The following is a 23,509-nucleotide window of genomic DNA, read 5'->3' on the forward strand; positions in this document are numbered from 1 at the left end:
TCCAGTCCGGTAGCCCAAACCCTCCCTTGTTTTTAGTATCTTGTAGCATTTTCAATTTGATTCTTGGTTTTTTGTCTTGCCAGACAAACTTTGACATCAATTTATTTAAGTCCTCAAAAAACTTTTTCCTAATTTTATCAAGATTACTAGAAATAAAAGTAGCAATTCAGTAAAATATTCATTTTTGTTGTGGCTATCTTTCCGACCAACAACAGCTGTAAATTTTTTCATTTGTCCAAATCTGTCTTTATTTGCTGTATTAATTTGGTATAGTTGTATTCTTTAATGATGTACATCTTGCTGTTAGCCAAATTCCCAGATTTTTAACTTTTTTGGTTATCTGCATGTCCATCTTTTCTGTCAGTTTATTTTTCTGTTTATTTGTAAGATTCTTTGTCTTTTCCTTATTTTAAGTCCTGCCACTGCACCAAACTCTCTATTTTTTTTTATTAATTTGGGTCCCGTTTCTAGGGTTTCCTCCAGAATAAAACTAGATCGCCTGCAAATGCTGGTATTTTATAGTGTTCTTTTTTTATCTTCAAACCGTTTATTTCTTCTTGGATTTCTTGTTTAAGAAATTCATGTGTACTCTTCCTCTATTGCCTTCTTCAGCCCATATAAGAGAGTTCACTTTCGCCTCAGCTTCTTGACTCAATATTTACAATGAATCCTCCTTCCGCCCTAGCGATCATTAACCCCAGCGCAGCAATCAAATCCCTCCCTGCCAAATTATAGCTCTTGACTAACATGAAATTGCACTGAAATCCATATCCTTTTGCTACAGACTGGACCATAGTGGGTTTAAATATTGGTGCTTCTACTACATGTCTTCCAATTTCCTGAGCCTTAATCTTCCCTTTCCCAATTTGCATTATTGGAGGTATATAGTTCAGGGTAGATCTGGTGGCTCTAGAATTCACCAGGCATACCATTTCTTCCTTTTAAGGGTCCAGCTTTAAGGTTTATCAGGGCAAGCACATCCCCTGATACCCCTATTCCTCAAAATTGATCAAATTAGCTAGTTCTTCCTCCTCCTTCCTCTTAGGCACTCATTTTTCCAGTGCTAATTTTTCTTTACAGATGGCACATTGATCCCATCCTAACCATGGAGTGACAGGCTCCTTCCGTAGGGGCCAGTATCCCTGGGTTTCAAATGGCCAAGCCCTTCTTTGGTCTATCCTGCATTGTCTTGGTTCCTGAGACTTTTGCACTGTGTTGCCTGTCCCTCATTGGCTAAACTTAACCAATTGAGCTATCATTTTGACTTTTCTCTTGTCTTATGCTTGGAGTATACTTTTTGGGCCTCTCTGAGGAGATCCTCTATAGCAGTGGTTCTCAACCTTCCTAATGCCGCGACCCATTAATACAGTTCCTCATGTTGTGGTGACCCCCAACCAGGGGTGGGTTCTAAAATTTTTTACTATCGGTTCTGTGGGCGTGGCTTATTTTGTGGGCATGGCTTGGAGGTCATGTGACTGGGTGGGCGTGGCTGGCTGGTCATGTGACCGGGTGGCCATGGCTATGTGTATAGGGACTACTCAGAGGGCTGAAAAAAGTCATTTCTGACAGATCCTCACACTTTTGACTGGTCCTCACACTTATGACCCTCCTCACATTTATGCCCGTGCAGCATTCTTAACAAACATGTCACTCATTTCACAACTGCTACTCTTCACCATGGTGATAAGATAGGGCAAAAAACGTAAAATGTGAGGACAGTCATAAATTTGAGGAGTGGTCAAAAGTGCGAGGACCAGTCAAAAATAACTTTTTCAGCCCTCTGAGTAGTCCATGTGCACAAAAGGACTACCCAGAGGGCTGAAAAAAGTCCTCTGACAGGTCCTCGCACTTTTGACCGGTCATCATTTATGCCATCATTTATCTTCTAGTACAGAGATCTCCAACCTTGGCAACTTTAAGCCTGGCAGACTTCAACTCCCAGAATTCCCCAGCCAGCTATGCTGGCTAGAGAATTCTGGGAGTTGAAGTCCACAAGTCTTAAAGCTGCCAAGTTTGAAGACCTCTGAGCTAGGGCTTTGGGGCCAGCCTTTTGGGGAGGGGGTCCCATTCGGAGAGACCCCCTAACTCTCAGGAAGCATCAGGCCCAGGCAAAGAAAGTTGCCAAGGTTGGAGATCTCTGGACTAGAAACCTCCAAAGGTCCCTTCCAACTCTGTAATTCTGGTATTGACAAGCAAGCACAGTTAAGCTACTTATATCCTCCAGAGCAGGGGTCCCCAACCTTTTGGACCTCAGGGACCACCAAGTTCATAATTTTAAATTTCGCAGACCACTAATACGAATCCAGTGCGTCATTTGCTGAAGCACCTGGACTCCCAGTGACGGGATAGGGTCCTTCAGGCACTCTCCCCCCGTCTTTCTCTCTCTCTCCCCCCTCTCTCTCATTCTCTCTTTCTCTCCCCCCTCTTTCTCCCTCTCTCCCCCACTCTCTCTCTCATTCTCTCTCTCCCCTTCTCTCCTCCACTCTCTCTCTCTCATTCTTTCTCTCCCCCTTCTCTCTCTCCCCCCACTCTCTTTCTTTCTCTCCCCCTTCTATCTCTTCCCCACTCTTTCTCTCTCTTTCTCTCTCCCCCCTTTCTCTCATTCTCTTTCTCTCTCCCCCCTTCTTTCTCTCATTCTCTTTCTCTCTTCCCCCCCTTTCTCTTTCCCTCTCTCTCCCCCACTCTCCCCCACTTTCTCTCTTTCATTCTCTTGCAGGGGGATGATCTGGTGTCTGCAATGGAGAGCAAAATCCAGCTTCTTCTCTCTGCTGTAAGTGCAGCATCAGGATTCTGCCTTGGTATATTTGCGGCGCAAGGCAGCACTCGTTTCCTGTCGACTCGGAGTGGTAAATAGCGTCTGGTTTGGGGAGCAGCTGGATTTTGCTCTCCATTGCTCTCTCGGCCCCCTGCAAGCTCTCATCTCTCGAAAAGCCCAACCAAAGTTTCCCGTACCACTTCAGGGAGCGCTCCTCGAGAGACGAGAGCTTGCAGGGGGCTGAGAGAGCAATGGAGAGCAAAATCCGGCTGATCCCCAAACCAGATGCTGTTTACCGCTCTGAGTCCCAAGCGGCAAGAGAGGAGGGCTGCCTTGTGCTGCAAATATACCAAGGTGGAATCCTGATGCCGAACTTACAGCGGAGAGAAGAAGCCAGATTTTGCTCTCCATTGCAGACACCAGATTGTATTGCACCACCTGCAAAAATTTCCAAATGTAGCCCTGCCCTCTAACAGCCCTCCTGATGTTCAACTGTTGTCTCTCAAGGAGGATACTTACTTGGCCATCTTCATGCTTGAAAGGATTCTACAGTGTAACAGCAGATGTCTCCCATCTTGGCAGCTTTAAGACTTGTGGACTTCAACTCCCAGAATTCTCCACAATTCCCCAGAATGGACTAGGCGGGAGTTGAAGTCCACAGGTTGTAAAAGAGCCACAATTGCCCAGCCCTGGGCTAGGGTAGGCTGACGCCACACGGGTGGGAGGCGGGGCAAGGCAAGGGGCAGATGAGCCAGCAATTTAACAAACGGTTCGGTGTGCTGCGAGGCCAATAAATTGCAAAAAAACACCAAACCGTTTGTTAAATTACTGGCTCGCTCACCCCGCCCCACCCCCACTATTTATTGGCAAGGGGCGGGGCGAGCCAGCAATTTAACAAACGGTTCGGCCAAACCACCTAGAACCAGCAGAATCCCACCACTGGTTTGTTTCCCTCTAGCCATCAGCTGGGACTCAGGAGGCAGCAATAGATTGGGAGTGGGCGGGGTAAGCGAACGGCGAATGGCGATCCAACAGAGGCAGAGGGTGAGGGTGAGTGAAGGCGTGGGGGGGGCGAGAGCGGGCTTTGGCGACCCCTGTGAAATGGCCGTTCGACCCCCAAAGGGGTCGTGACCCCCAGGTTGAGAACCGCTGCTCTATAGTTATGGTCTCCCACCCAATCAATTTCTGCAGTTTATGTCTAATGTCCTCCCATGCTTTCCCACAAATTGATACTTCAAAATCATCTGGCTCCTAAGAAACCAAGGATAAAATTGAAAATAATGCAGGATACACGAGAAAGAGGAGGATTGAAAATGCCAAATTTAAAATTGTATTATGAAGCAGCTGTTTTATCAGCAATTAGTGATTGGATTAATTTAACAAATGGAAGGATATTGAATATTTAAGGGCACGATCTGGTTTATGGTTGGCATGCTTATTTAGTGTATGAAAAAAGGGTGGATAGAGCATTTAAGAGTCATATACTGAGAAATGCTTTATTGCGTGTCTGGAAGAAATATCAATATAAGTTAAATGAAAAGATACCTATATGGACAGCACCCAGGCATGCAATAGAGAACACGAGCATAGAAAGTAGACAGGATGTAATTACATATATAGATATTCTCATTATGGAGGGAGGTATATTAAAATTAAAACCTGTGAATGTGTTGAAAGAGGAGAAAATAATTCAAACTTGGTTTCAATATGTACAATTACAAGCCAGATGGAAAAAAGACCAGAAAATTGGTGTTATACAAAGTGATGAAAATTTAATTAAACAAATTAGAGACCAAAGTCCAATGCACATAAAAAGATTGTATAATATATTGATAGAGATGGACTCGGAAACAGTTAGTTAAGGACTGTATGATAAAATGGGCACAGAATTTTGAACAGCCAATAATGATGGAAACTTGGGAAAAAATATGGGTGACAAATGTGAAATTTACTAAAGCGCAAAATTTAAGGGAGAACTTTTATAAAATGTTTTATAGATGGCATCTAGATCCAAAAAAGTTATCTCGTATGTATCCGAATGTACAACCAAAATGTTGAAGATGTAATTGTGAGGATGCCACTTATTTTCATATTTGGTGGACATGTAAAAAGGTTAAAGCGTTTTGGATAAAAATTTGGTGGATTTTACAAAATATTCTTAAAAAGAGGTTGAAATTTACACCACAGCTGTTTCTGCTGGATATAGTTACGGATTGTACAGTTATAGAGACTAAATTGATTTTGAATTTAATAACTGCAGCAAGACTGTTGGTGGCACAATATTGGAAGAAGCAAGATTTACCTACAATCCAAGAATGGACAATGAAAGTTATAAACCTAGCGGAAATGGCAAAAATCTTGGCGTACTTGAAGGATCATTCAAATGAAAGATATTTAAGAGGCTGGAGAAGATGGATAGATTATATTCAAAATAAATACCGGAATAAGAAATTGCAGATAGGTTATGAATAGGTTATGAATGACTATATAGATATTTGGTGTGTCTTTAAGTAATCAAGTTGGGGTAATTAGGGAATTGAAGGAACAAGAGATGTGGAATGTTATAATTATTTAGACTAGGATTGATCATGATTGTTGAAGGTTATACCCAGTAATTTGTTCTGGGAAGAGGAGGGGGGAGGCTGGGGCAGGGAAGGTGGGGGGGAATATGTAAACTTTTTGTAAAACTTTTCAATAAAAAAAAATCATCTGGCTCCATGGATTGTCAGGATCCATTTGTTCATATTTTTGTAGTTGACTCTTTAATCTGTCTAACCATTCAGTTGGCATTTCTTCCTTCCCTTGTTCTAAAGCCAAAGCCTCCTGAATATTCAGACTTTGGGGCATTGCCATTTTAATACACTCTATCAAGTAACCTCTATAGTCTGCCATAGCCTTCCTGTCTAGTCCAGTTACCATCCCACCTAAGGTCTACATCTGGGACTTCTACAGTTTCATCCCTTTGGGGAAACCTCTTCTTACACTGTGTTCTGGCAGCCTGCCTAATCATACCATTATCCTCTGGTGTAGACAACATGTTAAAAATAGATTGCTTTTCTCTCCATGAATATTCCATTGGTCCTAAAAACTTCTCCAGTTGTTTTCCCATTTCAATAAGATCTTCCATTAGTTTAGACAATTCTTTCTTAAATTGCCTGATTTCAAAGGGGGGCTTCAACATATCCCAAATTGTCCTCTTTTCTGTTGTCTTGTGGCAATAGAAGAAAAGCCTTCTGCCATGCTCTTTTTCATCTCCTCTAAATCCTGGTTATTTTTAACTAATCCTTTGGTTTCCCTTGGTAGGTTTTGTGGTGCAGATGGCTCAATTTGGGACCCTTTTAGTACAGTGTCATCTTCCTCCTGTTTTGGGTCAGGATATGGAGGAAGATTGTCCAAGGGTTCCCATTTGGATATCTGCATCAGATTACCTTTTGATCCCACCCAAGCAGCTGCATAATGTGATTCCTCTATTCCTTAGTCTCTTTTATATAAATGTTCAAGTTCTCCTGCAAGGTCCCAAGAGTGGCCAAGAATGGGTTGAATCATCTGTTTCCTGTTGAGACCGAGCTGTCTGTTTCTTTTAGCCATGCCTCCTGCCTCCACCTTTCTGCCCCAGTCTTAATCTGAACGAGATGTTTCAAAGTATTCCTGGTCACTTCTGATCTTCAGGATCATGAACTTTATAATTTTTTCTCCTTTTCTGTTGATTTTAAAAATTAAAAGAGGTGGCTGGCTTTTAAAGCTGTGGCTTGCCACCAGGCATGAGCGCTGGACAACTGCGGGCTCGCAGTTGCCAGTAGCCAATCGCTAAGAGCAGGAAACCGGTGGGATTGTCGGTTTTCCTTCCTGGGGGCCATTATCGGCCTGAATTGAGGCAGAGGGGAGAACAAAGTTTCCCAGGCCTCGGAAGCCCGGCATTTGAGCAGATTGCTCGCTTTGGACCCAGGGAAGAGCTTCAGACTCTCCATTTCCACAGCGGAGCTGGGTGAGTCCTTGCGGGCCCATTTTCCTCGCTGGAGCGAGAGGGAGTCCCTGCCTAGTTTTGGCTAGGCATACTCAGTGGCAGTGACCTCAGGAGAGGCGTGGAGTCCCTAGCCAGCAGCTGCTGGGCATACCTAAGAGCCACAGCCTTAGTGGAGGCCATCGGAGTCCCTGCTTAGTCTCGGTTAGGCACACTCAGATTTCCCTGCTAGCCTGATTGACTTTAAGTCCCTGCCTGGTCTCAGCTAGGTATACTGATTGCAGGAGGTTTTGGGCTACAGGAGTCTGCAAACAGTTTGTAACGGCTGCATTTTTCAAATTGCAAAATGGCAGGAAGAGCTGCTGGGCATAGAGCCAAGAAGCAAGGTTCCAGTAATTCGAAACTGGCAACTAATGTTACAATGCTTCCAGAGGCCACTCCCCAAAAGGGGGCCCACGGGAAGCAAAAGCATTCCAAAGCTTCTGAAAAAGATGCCAGCAGAAGACATAAGGCTCTGGAAAAACAATTTCACAGAGCAGAGAAAGATCAATCCCAACATGCTCATTCTAGGGCTGAACAGGGTACTTCTCGCCCAGTTTCTTCTTCCTCTCCCTTCCTCTGAATCACTTTGTCAACTGCCCGGTATCCCAAAGCAGCAAAACAGAAAGTCTCCTGGAAGCCGCCATCCAGCATTTGCTGGAAATCCAAGCAATCGAGGTGGTTCTGGAGGGCCAGAGGGGTCGGGGGTTTTACTCCACCCTGTTTATGGTTCCAAAGTCTTCGGGGGATGGAGAGCAATTCTAAATCTAAAAAAAATAAATTTGTATCTGGTCTACAAAAAGTTCAAAATGAATTCCCTAACCACCATCCTAGAGGGAATTCGGGAGGGCGACTTCCTGGCATCTATCAACCTTACGGAGGCTTACCTCCATGTGCCAATTCTCCCGGCACATTGTCAGTATCTCCGCTTCTGCTTCAAACAGTCTCACTACCAATACAGGGCCTTGCCCTTCGTACTAGCATCGGCGCTCCAGGCCTTCACCAAGGTTCTGGTGGCATTAGCAGCTTATCTACGATCAATTCCTATTCGTCTATAATGCTATTTGGACGACATTTTTGTGTAAGCATTCTCCTTCGAGGAGACCAGGGAGGCGTTGCAGACAACAATCACCGTTTTATGACAGCATGGATTCTCCGTGAACTTTCCAAAGAGTCAGCTGGTTCCGGCCATGAGACTCTTACACTTGGGGATGGAAATCGACACCAGGCTGGGATGGGTCTTCCTTTCCCAGGACCGCAAGGGCAATCTGACATCCCTGCTCAGACAAGTAAGAGCAGAGCGTTGGGCCCCAATTGCCCTATTAGCACGACTGTTGGGGATGTTTTTGTCATGCATCTCGATAGTGCCTTGGGATCAGCTGCATGCAAGAACCCTTCACTGGTTCCGGCTCCCATACCAATGGTCAGGCAACAGCAGCTCTTGGACCAAAGTATGTGTTCCGCCAGGGGTGTTGCTCTCCCTCCAGTGGTGGATGTCTCCAGCACTGGACAAGGGCTGTCTTCTGGGAACTCAGTCGCATCACAATAACATCAGATGCCAGCCTCTTTGGCTGGGGGGCTCATCTTCAGAGCCACATGGCTCAGGGCCGCTGGACCCCAGCGGACCTGACCCACAACATCAATTGGCTGGAGCTTTGGGCGGCACACCTTGCCCTCCACCACTTCAAGACTTTAGCCAACACGTTCTCATCCTTACAGACAATGTCACAGCCAAGGCACACATAAACCATCAAGGAGGCACTCATTCCAGGAGCCTCATGACGGAAGCAGAGCTCCTGGGGAGGTGGGCGGAAAGCATTTGCTTTCCCTCAAAGCGGAGCATATTGCGGGGGCGGCAAACACTCAGGTGGATTGCCTCAGCCGGTCCACAATAGACAACACAGAATGGCAGTTACATCCCACGCTCTTCCTGGAACTGACAACCAGATTCAGTCAGCCAGTAGTGGACCTGTTTGCTCAGCTTCCCAGGTATTTCACCAGGTTCCTGTCACAAGGGGCAGAGGGGACCAACGCCTTACGCAGTCTTTGGCCAAGCGGCCTACTTTATGCCTTTCCACCTCTTCCACTGATCCCAGGTGTCATCCGGAAGGTAATTCAGGAGAGGGCGGAACTCCTCCTAGTTGCCCCTCATTGGCCCAGGCGCCCATGGTTTGCGAACCTAGTGGGCCTCTCAATCTCCCGGCCCTGGAGGATTCCTCAGGAGCAGATATCACTCAGCCAAGGTGCCTCCGGTTGTCCATCGATACCCCCCATGGGATTTATCGTGAGTTCTTCAGGCCCTGACATCGGCCTCGTTTGAACCTCTATGTACCGTGAGCTTGCGCCTCTTAACATTTAAGGTGCCGTTTGTGGTGGCTATCACCTCCGCCAGGCGCATTTCCGAACTGGCTGCTCTTTCAGTGCGTCAGGATTTGTGTATTTTCCATCCTAATAGGGTTGTGCTCTGGATGGATCCATCATTCATACCTAAAGTGAACTCTTAAGTTCCATAGGGCTCAGGAGGTTATCTTGCCTGATTTCTGCCCAGGACCTTCCCATGTCTTGGAGCAACGATGGCACACTTTAGATGTTAGGAGGGCTCTTAAGATTTATATTAAGAGAACATCCCAGGCTCGCAGGAGAGAAGCTCTTTTTGTGTCCTTCCATCCCTCATCTACAAGTGCCAAAGAGACCCCATCTACCATAGGCTGTTGGCTGCGGGCTTGCATTGCAATGGCCTACCAGGTTCAAGCCTTATCATCCCCTAGGGGGGTTACAGCCCATTCCATCTGCAGTGCTCCACTTCTGCAGCATGGGCTACGCAGGCCTCTATTGAGGACATCTGCAGAGCTGCCACATGGGCTTCCCCTTCACCCTTTATTCGTCATTATAAGATTGATGTATATGCCTCAACTGAGGCATTGTTTGGACAAAGGGTGTTACAACATGTACATGGGGAGGCTTCAGGCTCTGGCCAAGCGGCTTCCCACCCGTAAATAGGGGGAGGCTTTGGTAAATCCCATTCTTGGCCACTGCTGGGAGAATGGGCGTTGGTCTTACCATAATACACCCTTTCTCTGCGTCATCCCAGGAGTGGCCAAGCCCCACCCTGCTTCGCTTGGCCTGTGATCCGAGAACTAATGCATACATGGTTTGAGTTGTCTTTACAGCTACATCCTTGCCGAAACTGGGGCAGGAAGGTGGAGGCAGGAGGCGTGGCTAAAAGAAACAGACAGCTCGGTCTCAACAGGAAACAAACGATTCAACCCATTCTTGGCCACTCCTGGGATGACGCAGAGAAAAGGCGTATTACGGTAAGACCAATGCCCATTTTGTATTGTAGCCAAATCATGGTACCGAAGGGAGGCCATATATAGTCTCTGAATTTATACTTAAGCCAAATATATATATATACTGTAATATATCATTCTTCCTCTGTCAAATGCTTTTTGTTTGAGGCATTGACTTCCAATACTTCAGCGTTCTCCCTAAGGAGTCCATTCCAGAATGGGAATACCTTTCTCTTTTTCTTATTGGCTGGCATACTGACTGGGGAGGCATCTCTCCTCTTCGAACACTTATTGCCCATTGATACCCCTCTGGTATCTAGATACCCCTCTGGTATCTTATATGTTGGGCGGAGTCCAAAGTTCTCCTTAAGTCCTCCTTGACTTTCCCTTAGGTTGTCACTGGGGCTTGATCAAAATTCAAACTGTTGGCAACTGGCATGTGTTTATGATAGTTGCAGTGTCCTGGGGTCATGTTTTTGCAACCTCCTGACAATCAAATGGGGAACCAGATTAATTTAACAACCATGTTACTAATTTATCAACTACAGTGATTCATTTAACTGTGGAAAGAAAGACCACAAATGGGGCAATATTCACTTAACAACTGTCTTGCTTAGCAATGGAATGTTGGGGTCAATTGTGACTCTAAGACAAGGACTATCTGTACTTCAATGTCTTGAATGTATTTTAAATAAATATTAAGTTAGTTCATATTTTGGCCATATGACAATATAACTGTGGAAGACATAGGAAATGGCCTAGAAGGCATGTGAATGAATACAGGTAGTCCTTGAATTACAGCAGTTCACTTGACGACTATTCAAGGTTACCATGACACTGCCAAAAGTACTTACGACCTAGTCCCAAAGTTATGACTGCTGCAGCACTCTTGTGGTGATTTGTCTTTACAACCAATTGCAGAGACGCTGCAGCATACCCCCGTATTTCCCCCAACCCCCCATCATTTCCCCCCTATCCTGCTGGTTCCTGCCAGTTCCTCAAAGATATTGGGCCTGCTTTGCCAACCCACTGGATTCCACATGCTCCCCTCTGCTCCTTCCCATCCCACCCTGATCACTGATGGCTCACTTATCTTTCCGTAGGCTGGATTACAAAAGGAGAAGGCCCCTCATTGCTGAGCCACATGGCAGTTTCAGAAGAGGTCAGCTTTTTCTGAGACACCGGTCGGCAAAATCTTCCTGAGGCAATGCAGCATGTTTGCCTTATTTCCATGGCTTTTGTAGCTAAACTTTGACAAAAAAGCAGTCCTGCTTGTAAACTGAAGTCTTCCTAAGGCAAACGTAGCAAGTCTGCCTTATTTCCAAGGCCCCACAAGCGCTGCTAAGCCGGCAGTTCCCTCTTGTAAACTAAACTTCTTCTCCCCCCCTCCCACCCAGCATTAACATAAAAATCTCTTTCCCCTTCTCCATCCCGACAATAAAGGGCACAAAGTCTAACAGCTTCTCCTGCAGTGAACCAAAAAAGGTTTCATGTTACAAGGTATGCTAATACTTTGCAAAGTAAAGTTTGCAAAGTAAACTTGCTGGCTCTCTCCCTCAAACTTAGTTGTTACTGTTATGTTAATACTGGGAAGGGGGGGGGGGAAGAGCTTCAGTTTACAAGAGGAAACTGCAGGCTCCCCAGCCCCTTAAAAACTGCTTTTTTGCCAATTTTTAGCTGCAAAAGCCTTGGAAATAAGGCAGACTTGCTTTGTTTGTCTTAGTAAGACTTCAATTTACAAAAAAGACTGCTTTTTTTACCAAAGTTTAGCCATGAAAGCCTTGAAAATATGACTGCATTGTTTTAGGAATATTTCGCAGGCGTCTCAGAAAAAGCCAGCCTCTTCTGGAACTCTGCCATGTGGCTCAGCAATGGAGCGGCCTTCCCTGGAGAGCTTGGAAAGTAAGTGATCCATCGGTCATTGGGGTGGGGTGAAGCCTTCAGAGGCTGGAGGCAGAGGCAACAACTCCTGAAGCACCCATGAGCTTAATGACCAGCACATTCATTTTATGAATGCATGAGGGGGGAAGGTATGGGGGCTCATTCATTCAACATGATCCAGTTAAGAAATCCTCAGGTTACAAATGTAATTGGCAAGCTACATTACATTCATAACTAACTCGAGGATTACCTACATATACCAAATCGCCAAGTACCAGGCAAGTTCAGCCAATGATTAGCTTAAGTTCATTCTAAGAAACTAACTAGAGAAAACATCTCAAATGGGCCCCTCCCTAATTACTGTTATTGTAGCTATTCTAATAAAGCTAGTTTTAGACCTATGACATAGTTGCTTAGTCTACATTATGATATTTTTGATTATGATATTTTTGTTAATGTGGCTTATATCAAGTTTGGATCTTTCCTTTTTTCATGAAGGTGGGACCTTCATGAAAAAAGGTCCAACAAAGGTCCATAAACTACCAACCTGACAAATTCACTTAAGAATTGGATAGCAACTTGAATCTACAGATGAAACTTGAAAAATTAGAATATCGTGCAGAAGTTCATTTATTTCAGTAATGCAACTTAAAAGGTGAAACTAATATATGAGATAGACTCATTACATGCAAAGTGAGATAGTTCAAGCCTTGATTTGTCATAATTTTGATGATTATGGCTTATAGCTCATGAAAACCCCAAATTCACAATCTCAGAAAATTAGAATATTACATGAAATCAATAAAACATGGATTGTATTTCATCTGCATGAAATAACTGGATGAGATCATTTTATGGCAAAGGATGTGGTTTATCAATTTGCTGATGAATTGTTTGTTGGTCATACTCAGCTATATATTTCCATCCCTGACCAGCATCTGTTGCAGTGCTGACCCTGAAAGCTGTGAGGGTGTGAATGGGGAAGAACCAATTCAATCCTAGAAGATTGAATGGCCTTGAATGTATGCCCTCAGCCCCACATATCACAGCTGGGTCTACTGATGTGTTATCTTTGATTGGAGAAGGAAGTGTGCTACTCACCAGTCAGAGCAAGTGTGATTGGGTGGGTAATTAATTGGATGGGTCCTCAGTGGTGGAATTCAAATTTTTTTACTACCAGTTCTGTGGGCGTGGCTTGAGCATGGTGTGACTTGGTAGGCGTGGCTTGGTAGGTATGGCATGGGAAGGATACTGAAAAATCTCCATTCCCACCCCACTCCAGGGGAAGGATACTGCAAAATTTCCATTCCCACCCCACTCCAGGGGAAGGATTCTGCAAAATCCCCATTCCCTCCCCATTCCAGGGGAAGGATGATGCAAAATCTCCATTCTCACCCCACTCTGGGGCCAGCCAGAGGTGGTATTTGCCGGTTCTCTGAACCACTCAAAATTTCCGCTACCGGTTCTCCGGAACCTGTCAGAACCTGCTGCATTTCACCCCTGGTCCTCCTGGATTAATGGCTCATCCTTCAGGAACAAGTGGTAGGCGGGGCTAAGGGGGTGGGGCTATACACAGATTTAACTTTTATGCCAATTGCACCCAGTTTTTTATCAGAAGGGCTTGCTCACAGTGACTTACACATTGGCCCACTTCCTGGTTAGTTTATTGCCATGAGCTTTACATGGAGCTGCCCTAGAAGATCACCCAGAAGTTACAGCTGGTCCAGAACTCAGCAGCACCTGCAATATTGGGCATCCATCATTCTGCCTATATTATACCTCTAATATGTGATCTGCATTGGCTCCCAGGTTTTTTTTGTCAGGTATAATTTAAAGTACTGCTTATTATTTTTAAAATCCATATGTGATACTGGGCCAGATTATTTGTGGGATTGCCTTTCCCTGAAGATTCCCTCCCCTGTTCCACCAGATCAGATAAAGAGGACACACTCTAGGTCCCTTTCCTTAAATTAAACTTTACATTTGCAAGTCCACAAAGGAAGTGGACTTTTTCTGTAGTAGCCCATGTGTCCTTCCCCAAGACACCTGGCAAGTTGCCACCCATTTAGCCTTCCATTTAGCCATAAAGAGCTGACTCTTTTTCCCCAAGCACTGGGATAGGATGAGAACCTGAAATTGGTTGTATTGGTTGCATTGGAGAGGTGCTACATTTTTGGTTTTATTATTCTTGCATTTATTGCTGTAACCTCCCAGAGTTATATCTTTTAAGATAGGCGGGCATATAAATCAAATAAATAAAATAAGATTTCTGTAATTTAATTATTCAAAAATGCTTATCGTGTTTGTTTTTCTCTTCAGGTATATATTGTAGAAGAAACTATTGAATGACATTGGTAATTGCAACCATTGAAAATAAATGGCACAGAATTTGCCACATCTCTTCTAGAGAAGATGACCCATTAGATTTTCTGATTTCTTAAGAAACAACACAACTGCCATCTTAAAATGGCAGCCCAGAGGATTCGTGCTGCTAATGCCAGTTGCCTCTCACGATGCAAATCTGAGGGGATGCTAATAGACCTGAATGAAGAATTCTCAGAAACCAGTTTCAGTTCTGTCAAAGGTGAGGTGTTGTTGTTTTTTAATAAAAATAGATCCTATGACATTCGATCAGGATGAAAATGCTGGGAGGAAAATAGATTATTGCATACATATTACAGATTCTATAGATTGTACTATAAATTGTTTACTATCACTTAAAAACCAAATTACAGCTTTGGCACTATAATTTGCCCACTTTCGGGCTTGTGCTCAAGTGATTATTCCTGCCTTTAGAAGACGAGTCCTCAGGGCATGTTAATTGTGAATAAGAAGGAAAAATATGTACCTTTTAATAATTAAAAAGGTGTTTAGATGCTACCCCAACCAAGGTTCTGGAGCTGTCTCAACTAAATAAAGACTATCTGTCTATCAAAAAAAAAAAGTTTATCTGCTCCCCGTATTCAATAAATTAGAACAAGAGTTATTTCGTTCTGAATCATTAATTACTTTGGAGAGAGGCTTGCCAGATGATTAAGAAAGGTCCCTTTATTTGGCAGCTTCATCATGTTTTACTCATATGCCCTGCATTGTTTCCTTGTAATGGATTCTGTCTTCCCTTTGGTTTATTTGACCTCCCTAGCCTTTTCCCATGAACTCCTTTTCTCTTCTAGCAACAAGGTAAATTTAAGGTAGAAGGACTGTGTTAGTTCTTGTGCTTGAATTGATTTGGACCCAGTTAAGGTTTTTTCCTGGTTTGTGCAGTTTTTGCTATTGGTCTTGATTAGCACTGAACCTTCTGCTTCCTTGAAGCTGTTTACAGCTATTGATTCATGGAACAATATTGCTGCTAAGCACTTAGGCAGAGTTTCCAGGTAGGATTGCTGCTCAGTTTTAAGCCTGAGCTCCAAGCAAGTTTGGGCAGTTTTGCTGCTAAAAACAAACATTTAAGATGTGGACGGGGGACAGGGAAAGAGAGAAAACTCTTCCCTTTCTTCTCAGTTCCTTTTCTTCTCCCAGATCAGGTTGCTTACTCTCTTGTCCCCAACTGGGACAAGTCTTTGCTGCTACTGCACTGCTACCTGTTGCCACTTCCATATCCATCATGACTGCCTTTTTCTCTCATCCTGTCTCTTCTTTGTCCTTCCTTTTATATAAAGGGCTTATGTAGGGTTAGGTGGGAACTAATCCAAACAGTTACTGTGGAAAGGTCAAGATGTGACCAAACCAGCCAATTGGAAGACATGGTTAATCTATGGATGTCTAGAAGTATGAGATAAAGTGCTGACTTTTTCTGAGATTCAGATAAAGGCCTGCTTTCTTTCCAAAGCATTAGCCTACTCAGCTAAAGCTTAGGGGAGAGCTCTCTCTTGTAGGCTGAAATTGTTGCCTCTCTTCCCAAGGCATAATGGTACACAGCTAAAGCTTGGGGGAGAGAAGCAAGTTTGCCTTCCTTCCAAGGCATTAGAATACATTTGTAACATGAAGTCACCTTTGCTTTGTTGCTTCTAAATAGTTGTGGAATAGGGAAGCTATGCACGGTAGTGTCAAGTTTGAAGCGCACTTACGCTGATGCAATTATTATCACTTCTCGACTTGCCAATGAACTAGGGGGGGAGGGAAGGGTGAAATGCATGGGTGAAATGCTCTCGGTTCGGACCAGATCCGGTAGTGATGGCGGCAGGTGGTTTGGAGAACTGGTAGAAAACATCCCTGCCCCCCCCCCACCATGCCCAGCTGAGCATGGATCAGAGGATCTTCAGAGGCTGCTCTTTTTTTTACTTTTAAAAGCATTTTTTCTACAACCTCTTCCGACAAAAAAATGCTTTTAAAAGTAAAAAAAAAAAGCTTCTGATGATCGCGCGGCTCAACTGGGATAGCCAGAGGCTTTTCAAAGCATTTTTTTCTGCAACCTCTTGGTCAAAGACGTGGTAAAAAAATGCTTTGAAAAGTCTCTGACGATCCCAGCTGAGTTTCCTGATCAGCAGAAGCTTTTCAAAGCATTAGAAAAAATGCTTTGAAAAGTTTTTTAAAAAAAAAAGTTGGCCACGCCCACCCAGTCACATTACACCCCCCCACCAAGCCACGCCCACAGAACCGGTAGTAACAAATTTTACATTTCACCCCTGGTGAAATGGAAATGGTCTTATACTTTTTGGAGTATAAGACACACTTTTCCCCCCGCTAAAAGAGAATGGACATGTTAGTGCAACTTATATATCAAATACTCCCAAAACCCCACCCCGCGAGTCCCGTTTTTGCCAAAAATGGGCCCATTTTTTGTGAAAATGGGCCTGTTTTTTGCAAAAAAGGGCCTGCAGAGGGTTTGGGAGGCTTGCAGAGTGCTCTTGGGGGCTGGGGAGGGCAAAAACACGATTCATGGGGGGTTTGGGAGGCCAAAAATGGTGTTTTTCCCTAGCCCTAACCCTCCCCAGCCCCCAGGAGCACTCTGCAGGCTCCCAAACCCTCTACAGGGCCCATTTTTGGCCTCCCAAACCCTCCATGCATCATGGTTTTGCCCTCCCCGGCCTCCAGGAGCACTCTGCAGGCCTCCCAAACTTTGGGAAGCCTTCAGAGTGCTTCTGGGGGCCGGGGAGGGCAAAAAAATTTTTTTTCTTGTTTACCTCTTCAAAATCTTTGTGCGGAGTACAAATCTTTTGTACTCCAGTGTGTCTTATAGTCCAAAAAATATGGTAGGTTCCAGACATCAGGAAGACAAACCATGAAAGCAAAGGACACTTCAGCAGGTGGTTGAAAACCCCAAGGACACTTTGTCGTAACAATGCAATGGCACTCAGTTGTACAATGTGACCTTCACTAATGGGGGGGGGGAGAATTCTATACTTCAATTATGTGGGATTGTCCAGGATGGTTGGGTTCGTCAGTCGAAACATTGACAGTTAGGCTTTGTCTGCACCCTTTATTGGTGCAGGGTGAGGGTAGAGACAGCCCAAGTTTTAGCGGCTTCTCTTGCTACATCTTCTCAAATCCCCATTGGCTAAAATGAAAGAGCAGCATTTCTTCCCACTCTTAGTGCAAGCAGTGCATTTATTGTTGCAAGGAGCCATTGCAGAGCCCCTATGGATATTTGAACAAATCTGAAGTGCTTGGCAACCAGCTCACATTACAAAAAATGGAAAGAAGGACACATAAGTAAGGCAGAATATCAGTAGATAGCCAGAACCTGCAAAGATGAAGTCAGGAAAGCAAAGGCTCAGAATGAACAAAGACTTGCAACAAAAGTCAAAGATAATTTTTAAAAAGTTTTTTTAAACATATTAATAAAGAAAAAAATCAAGGAAACAGTCAATTTACTAACGAGAGAAGATGACAAGGAAGTAACAGGCATTAGGGAGAAAGCAGAGTAGCTTAATTCATTATTTGCATCAGTCTCCATACAAAAAGAAACTATAGCCAACCTACCAAAAAAAAACGTACCGTAAAAGACAGACTAGAAATAAAAATTAAAATAAGCAAGAAAATGGTAAGAGAATATTTATCTGATCATGACTAATACAAATCACCAGAACCTGACATTACACCCTAGAATTCTGAAGGAGCTGGCAGATGTTATCTCAGAACCATTGTACCATATCTTTCAAAAATCTTGGAGCACCAGGGAAGTACCTGAGAATTGGACTCTTCAAGAAAGGGGGGATAAACAGACCCAGGAAACTACAGACCAATCAGCCTGACATCAATATCTGGGAAGGTACTGGAAAAGATAATCAAAAAACAGATTTGTAAACATCTAGAAACAAAGTTATAACTAATAGCCAGCACAGGTTTGTTAAAAATAAATCATGCCAAACCAATCTTATTTCATTCTTTGATAAAGTGACCAAATTAGTAGACCAGAAAAAATGTAGTGGACATAGTATACTTAGATTACAGTAAGGCATTTGACAAAGTAGACCACAAACTACTTCTTGGTAAACTAGAAAAATATGGAATAGACAATATTACCACCAGATGGATTTGTAGCTGGCTGACAAACTCTATTTAATGAATAGTCCCTAATGGTACTACATTTACATGGAGGGAAGTAAGCAGTGAGGTACCAGAAGGTTCCGTCTTAGGTGCAGTACTCTTCAATATTTTCATAAAAGACTTACACAAGGGAATAGAAGAGGAACTAATCAAATTTTCAGAAGATATTAAGCTGGCAGGAATAGTCAACACTCCAGAAGATAAGCTGAGGATTCGAAAACATCTTGACAGGCTTGACCAATGGATCTTATTCAACAAAATGAATTTTAATGTGGAGAAAAGCAAAGTTTTACATTTAGGCAGGAAAAACTAAAGGTACAAGTACAGATCAGGTGACACCTGGCTCAAAAACAGTAACTCTGAGAAGGACCTTGGAGTCCTAGTGGATGATCACTTGAATATAAACCAGCACTGTGTGGCAGCAACCAAAAAAGCTAATACAATCCTGGGTTGTATAAATAGAGGCAGGGGTGAAATGCTATCGGTTCGCATCAGTTCAGGCGAACAGATAGTTTTAAAAAAGCTATCAGTTCATTCGAACCGGTATTTCCAACGATCAGCTGTGCCGCACGATTTACATTCACTAGAAAGCAGGAACTCCTGCTTTCTAGTGAATCTAAATCGTGAGGCACAGCTGTTCCCCCCTCCCCGCTGTTCTACTTACCTTCAAAAGGCTCCTTTTTCCATGCAAAGTGCGTGTTTTGTGTGCACTGTGCACACGCACAGCATGTGTTTGGTGTGCACCACGTATGCGCGGGCAGCAAACCAGTGGCAACCCATGGAGTGTTTTCACCACTGATTAGAGGCAGAGAATCAAAATCATGTGAAGAATTAGTACCGCTTTATAAATCTTTAATAAGACCACATCTGGAATACACAGAACAAAAAAGATGTTGAAACTTTGGAAAAAGTTCAGAGAAGAACAACTAAGATTACCAAAGGCCTGGAGACTAAAATATATGAAGAATGGTTGCAGGATTTAGGTTTGGCTAGTCTAGAGAAGAGAAGAACTAGGAGTGCATGATAGCAATATTCCAATATTTGAGAGGTTGCCACAAAATAGAGGGAGGTCAAATTATTCTCCAAAGGACCAGAGGGGAGGACAAGAAACAATGGTGGGAAACTAATCAAGGAGAGAAGCAACCTGGAATTAAGGAGAGAAACTTCCTAACAGTGAGGACAATTAACCAGTGGAACAGCTTGCCTTCAGAAATCATGGGTGCTTCATCATTGGAGGTTTTTAAGAAGAGACTGGGCAGCCACTTGTCTGAAATGATATGGGTCTCCTGCTTGAGCAGGGCTTAGGGTCCCTTCCAGCTCTCTATTTCTATTACCATTGCCATCCTTTCCTTTACCTTCCTGTGCTCACATGCACACACCCCACATTCGTCTTTCACAGCTTCCCTGTGCTCGCACACAGATATGCGGCCACCAGCATCCTACTTCCCTGGGCCTTCCTATGCTTGCAGGCACCCACCAACATCCTTCTTCCCTGACCTCCCTAAGTTTACACACACACACACCAGTGCCCTTTTTCCTCAGCCTCCCTATGCTTATTTGGCCCTGGCCTCTCTGTGCTCATATACCCACACACATATATCCTGTGTCCCCTTTCCTAGAATGTGGTGGTGCAGTTGTTAGAATGCAGTATTGCAGCTAACTCTGCCCACTACCAGGAATTCAATCCTGACTGGCTCAAGGTTAACTCAGCCTTCTGTCTTTCTGAGAACAGTAAAATGAGGACCCAGATTGTTGGAGGCAGTGTGCTGACTGTAATCGCTTAGAGAGGGCTGTAAAGCACTATGAGGGTATGAAGTAATGGCTAGCTGATGAGAGCTAAATAGCTTGAAATACATCTATACTAGTCTCCCTTTATTTCTTTATCAGCAAAATATAAATTTTGCAATATAAATATAAATTTGATACACACACACACACACACACACACACACACACACATATATATATATATATATATATATATATATATATATATATATATATATATATATATATACACACACACACACACACATGCTATTGCTATTTCTCCAGCCTCCCTAAACTTACACAACACTGCACCACCCTCCCAAGTCACCCACGGCCTGCATCAAAACTCCTAGAGCCATGGCGAACCTATGGCGAACGTGCCCAAAGTGGCATGCGAAGCCATGTCACCTGGCATGCACGGCCTTGCCTGTTTGTATTCCAGGTCCATGGCGCACATGCATAAGCGATAATCAGCTATCCTTCGCCCACGCGGCAGTGACGAAAACTGGTGTGTGCATGCTCGCCAGCCAGCTGGTTGTTGAGTGTGCATGTGTGCCAGAACCCAGAAATTCAGCTTTCTGGAGTGCAATCCCTTCGCGCACACAGCAGTGCCGAAAACCTGCTTGCGCATGCACACCAGCACACCAGATCATTGGGTGCACATGCGCGCTGGAACCCGGAAGTTTCTGCTTTTCCAGAGCATGGTCCCGACGAGCACACACTTGTATGCATGACATTTCCACACGACAGTGCTGAAAAGGTTCTCCATCACTATTCTAGAGACTCCCCACTCCCTTTCAGTACTCCCACCTTGGACTCCCTCCACTTCCCATTTAAAAAACAATGTGTCTCCATGACTGCCTGCATTGCCATCACTGAGTGATGTGATCATGTGTTGTCAACTTTTACACACAAACCCCTTAGTGATAGGAATCGGTTCCAGTTGCGAAATATCTGTATATGATAACTTTTCAGTACTTCAGCTTTGAGTACATTAAGAGCTCTGTAAAGTTTTCAATTCCCGTATTACTATCTAAATATCTTTTTTATTTTGCTTTGACTTGTAATGCTCAGTGTTATTTTCCTTGATAGTAATGGATACAAAGAATTCCATGGTAGATTTTCTCTTATCTAAATTATATTGAAGCATTGTCATGTAGTAATTTCTGTTATGCATAGCATTTTGTGCATTTTCAATAATTGTAAAGTACATTCTTAATTGTATTTCACATTTAGAAATATTTGTCTTATGATTTTTTTTCCTTGAATCTGTTGCTCCCTTTTTACTTTTGTGGTAAAACAGTTTAAATTTTGAAATATGAAAAATAATACATATAGGCTTCTTTATTGAATAAATTGCATGTTTTTATTTTGTTAATATTTTTGTTAATATAAATTGTTAATATTTTTCAGTTTGAATCAATTATTTCCTGTATTTCTATAGTTTCTCTATGTTCAGATTTAGCTCTTGTTAGTCTACATTCATATTCCCAAACTAATTAGACAAATACTGTATAAAAATAATTACATAAGGACAATTTGATGCTTTTTTGTATGTGTATGCCTTAATCATGCTTGACTCCTGATGACTGTCAGGAGAATGTAGTTTGCCATTCCTAGGGATATAAGAGTGTGACTGGCCCAAAGTGACCCACATGACTTCATTTCTATGACAGTTTCTCAGTCTAATCCAATGCATACATCAAAATCACTGTTACTTGGTATTTACAAATACATATATTACTAGTATAGCTTAGAATCATTTTCTGGCTAAGGCAGTCTTATTTTTCCTTTGATGTCTTTGTTTCTTATCAAAATTTCATCTGATTCATCACAAATTTTCCAAGTGAAAAATGTTATACACTCCTATTCAGAAGTCAGAGACACTCATTGAATAGTTGAGTAATAGTTATAATCTAATGACTAGATTAGTGATGGCTAACCTTTTTGCCATCGCGTGCCAGGAGGCAGGGCAGGGCACGTGCGCCCGTGCCCTTACCCATAAGTTTTTACGCCCCACCCCCGTGCATGCGTGTGGGACCCCCCTCCCCCCGCTCCTGGCATGCAATGGCCCAGTAGGGCCATTTTACTTTCTCACCTGGCTCCAGGGCCTCTCTAGGAGACTGGGGAGGGCGAAAACAGCCTTCCCCACCTCCACTCCAGAGGTCCTCCAGAGGCAAAAAACGACCCATTTGACAACGTCCGGTGCCAGAAGTTGTTAAACTGGCTGTTTTTGGCCTCTGGGAGGGTGGGGAAGGACGTTTTCGCCTTCCCCAGACTCCTAGAGAGGCCCTGGAGCTAGGTGAGAAACCCCCCCCCCAGACCCTCCGGAAGCAGGAAACAGCCTGTTTCCCTACTTCTGGTGGACCCAGAAGACCTGAAAATCAACTGACACGCGCCAGAACTGAGCTCGCGTGCCCACTGATATGGCTACGCATGCCACCTGTGGCATGCATAAATAAATAAATAAATAAACTTTATTGTCATTGTATGTGTATACACAGTATACACATACAACGAAATTTACTTGACACCCAAAGACCAGGTCCCACACACATAATCCCCAAACACACTCCCACCCACCACAATTCCCCACCCCTAAACCACCCAAACATCCACACAACAGACCAAGTAATACTGTCCAGCAGCTCACTGATGGTGGCCCTTTAGTTTAAGGTGACCAGATTTTAACATTGGTAAAGAGGGACACCATTGACCGGGGGGGGGGGGTTACTACCAATCGTGCATTTGGCAGAGATGGCAAAAATTTCAGCATATCTTAAAAGACCATTCAAACGAAAGATACATAACGGAATGGAGAAGATGGATTGACTATATTCAAAACAAGTATCAGACTAAGAAGATTCATATAGCTTATGAGTGAAACATTTTTAACTTTTAGCTTATGTTTATAGTGTTTTGAGTTATAAGGAGTTAAAGACCTAGAAAGAATTTGAAGTCAACAATTTGTTAGCATATTTTAGTTTTATGTTTGTGGATGCTATACCCTGTGCTTGTTCTGGGAAGTCAAGGGAGGGGGGTGGGGGGAAGGCTGAGGGGGGATGGGTGAGAGGCAGGGCCGAATTTTCCTATAGGCTAACTAGGCTTCAGCCTAGGGCCTCAAGATCAAGAGGGGCCTACACAGTGGTGGGATTCTGGGGGTTCTAGGGGGTTCAGCCGAGCCCTTTGTTAAATTGCTGGCTCACCCGCCCCTCGCCTCCCACTCGCGCGGCGCCAGCCTACCGTAGCCAGGGGTGGGCAATTGTGGCTCTTTTACAACCTGTGGACTTCAACTTCCAGAATTCCTGAGACAGCTTGGCTGTC

At 43.7% G+C, this 23,509-nt stretch overlaps 1 protein-coding gene across 8 annotated transcripts in view; it reads left to right on the plus strand.

The window, feature by feature from the left end:
- Nucleotides 1-23,509, plus strand: part of SH3BP4 (SH3 domain binding protein 4) — a 72,515-nt gene that overhangs the window by 30,132 nt on the left and 18,874 nt on the right. For 4 of the 8 annotated variants that reach the window (XM_034426215.3, XM_034426217.3, XM_087885350.1 and 1 more), the window contains one exon: nucleotides 14,246-14,510. The exons of 1 other annotated variant lie outside the window; for it this stretch is intronic. In XM_034426215.3, coding sequence (XP_034282106.2) covers nucleotides 14,393-14,510 — 118 coding nt within the window. In that variant the 5' untranslated portion in view covers nucleotides 14,246-14,392. Of the gene's footprint in view, nucleotides 1-11,852; nucleotides 11,948-14,245; nucleotides 14,511-17,972; nucleotides 18,138-23,509 lie in introns of all 8 variants that reach the window. 3 more of the 8 variants (XM_034426216.3, XM_087885343.1, XM_087885313.1) reach the window with 2 other exon arrangements.

This window comes from Pantherophis guttatus, chromosome 1 (genome assembly GCF_059756535.1).
Source record: "Pantherophis guttatus breed Tessera chromosome 1, ASM5975653v1, whole genome shotgun sequence".
NCBI classification, from domain to species: Eukaryota; Metazoa; Chordata; class Lepidosauria; order Squamata; family Colubridae; genus Pantherophis; species Pantherophis guttatus.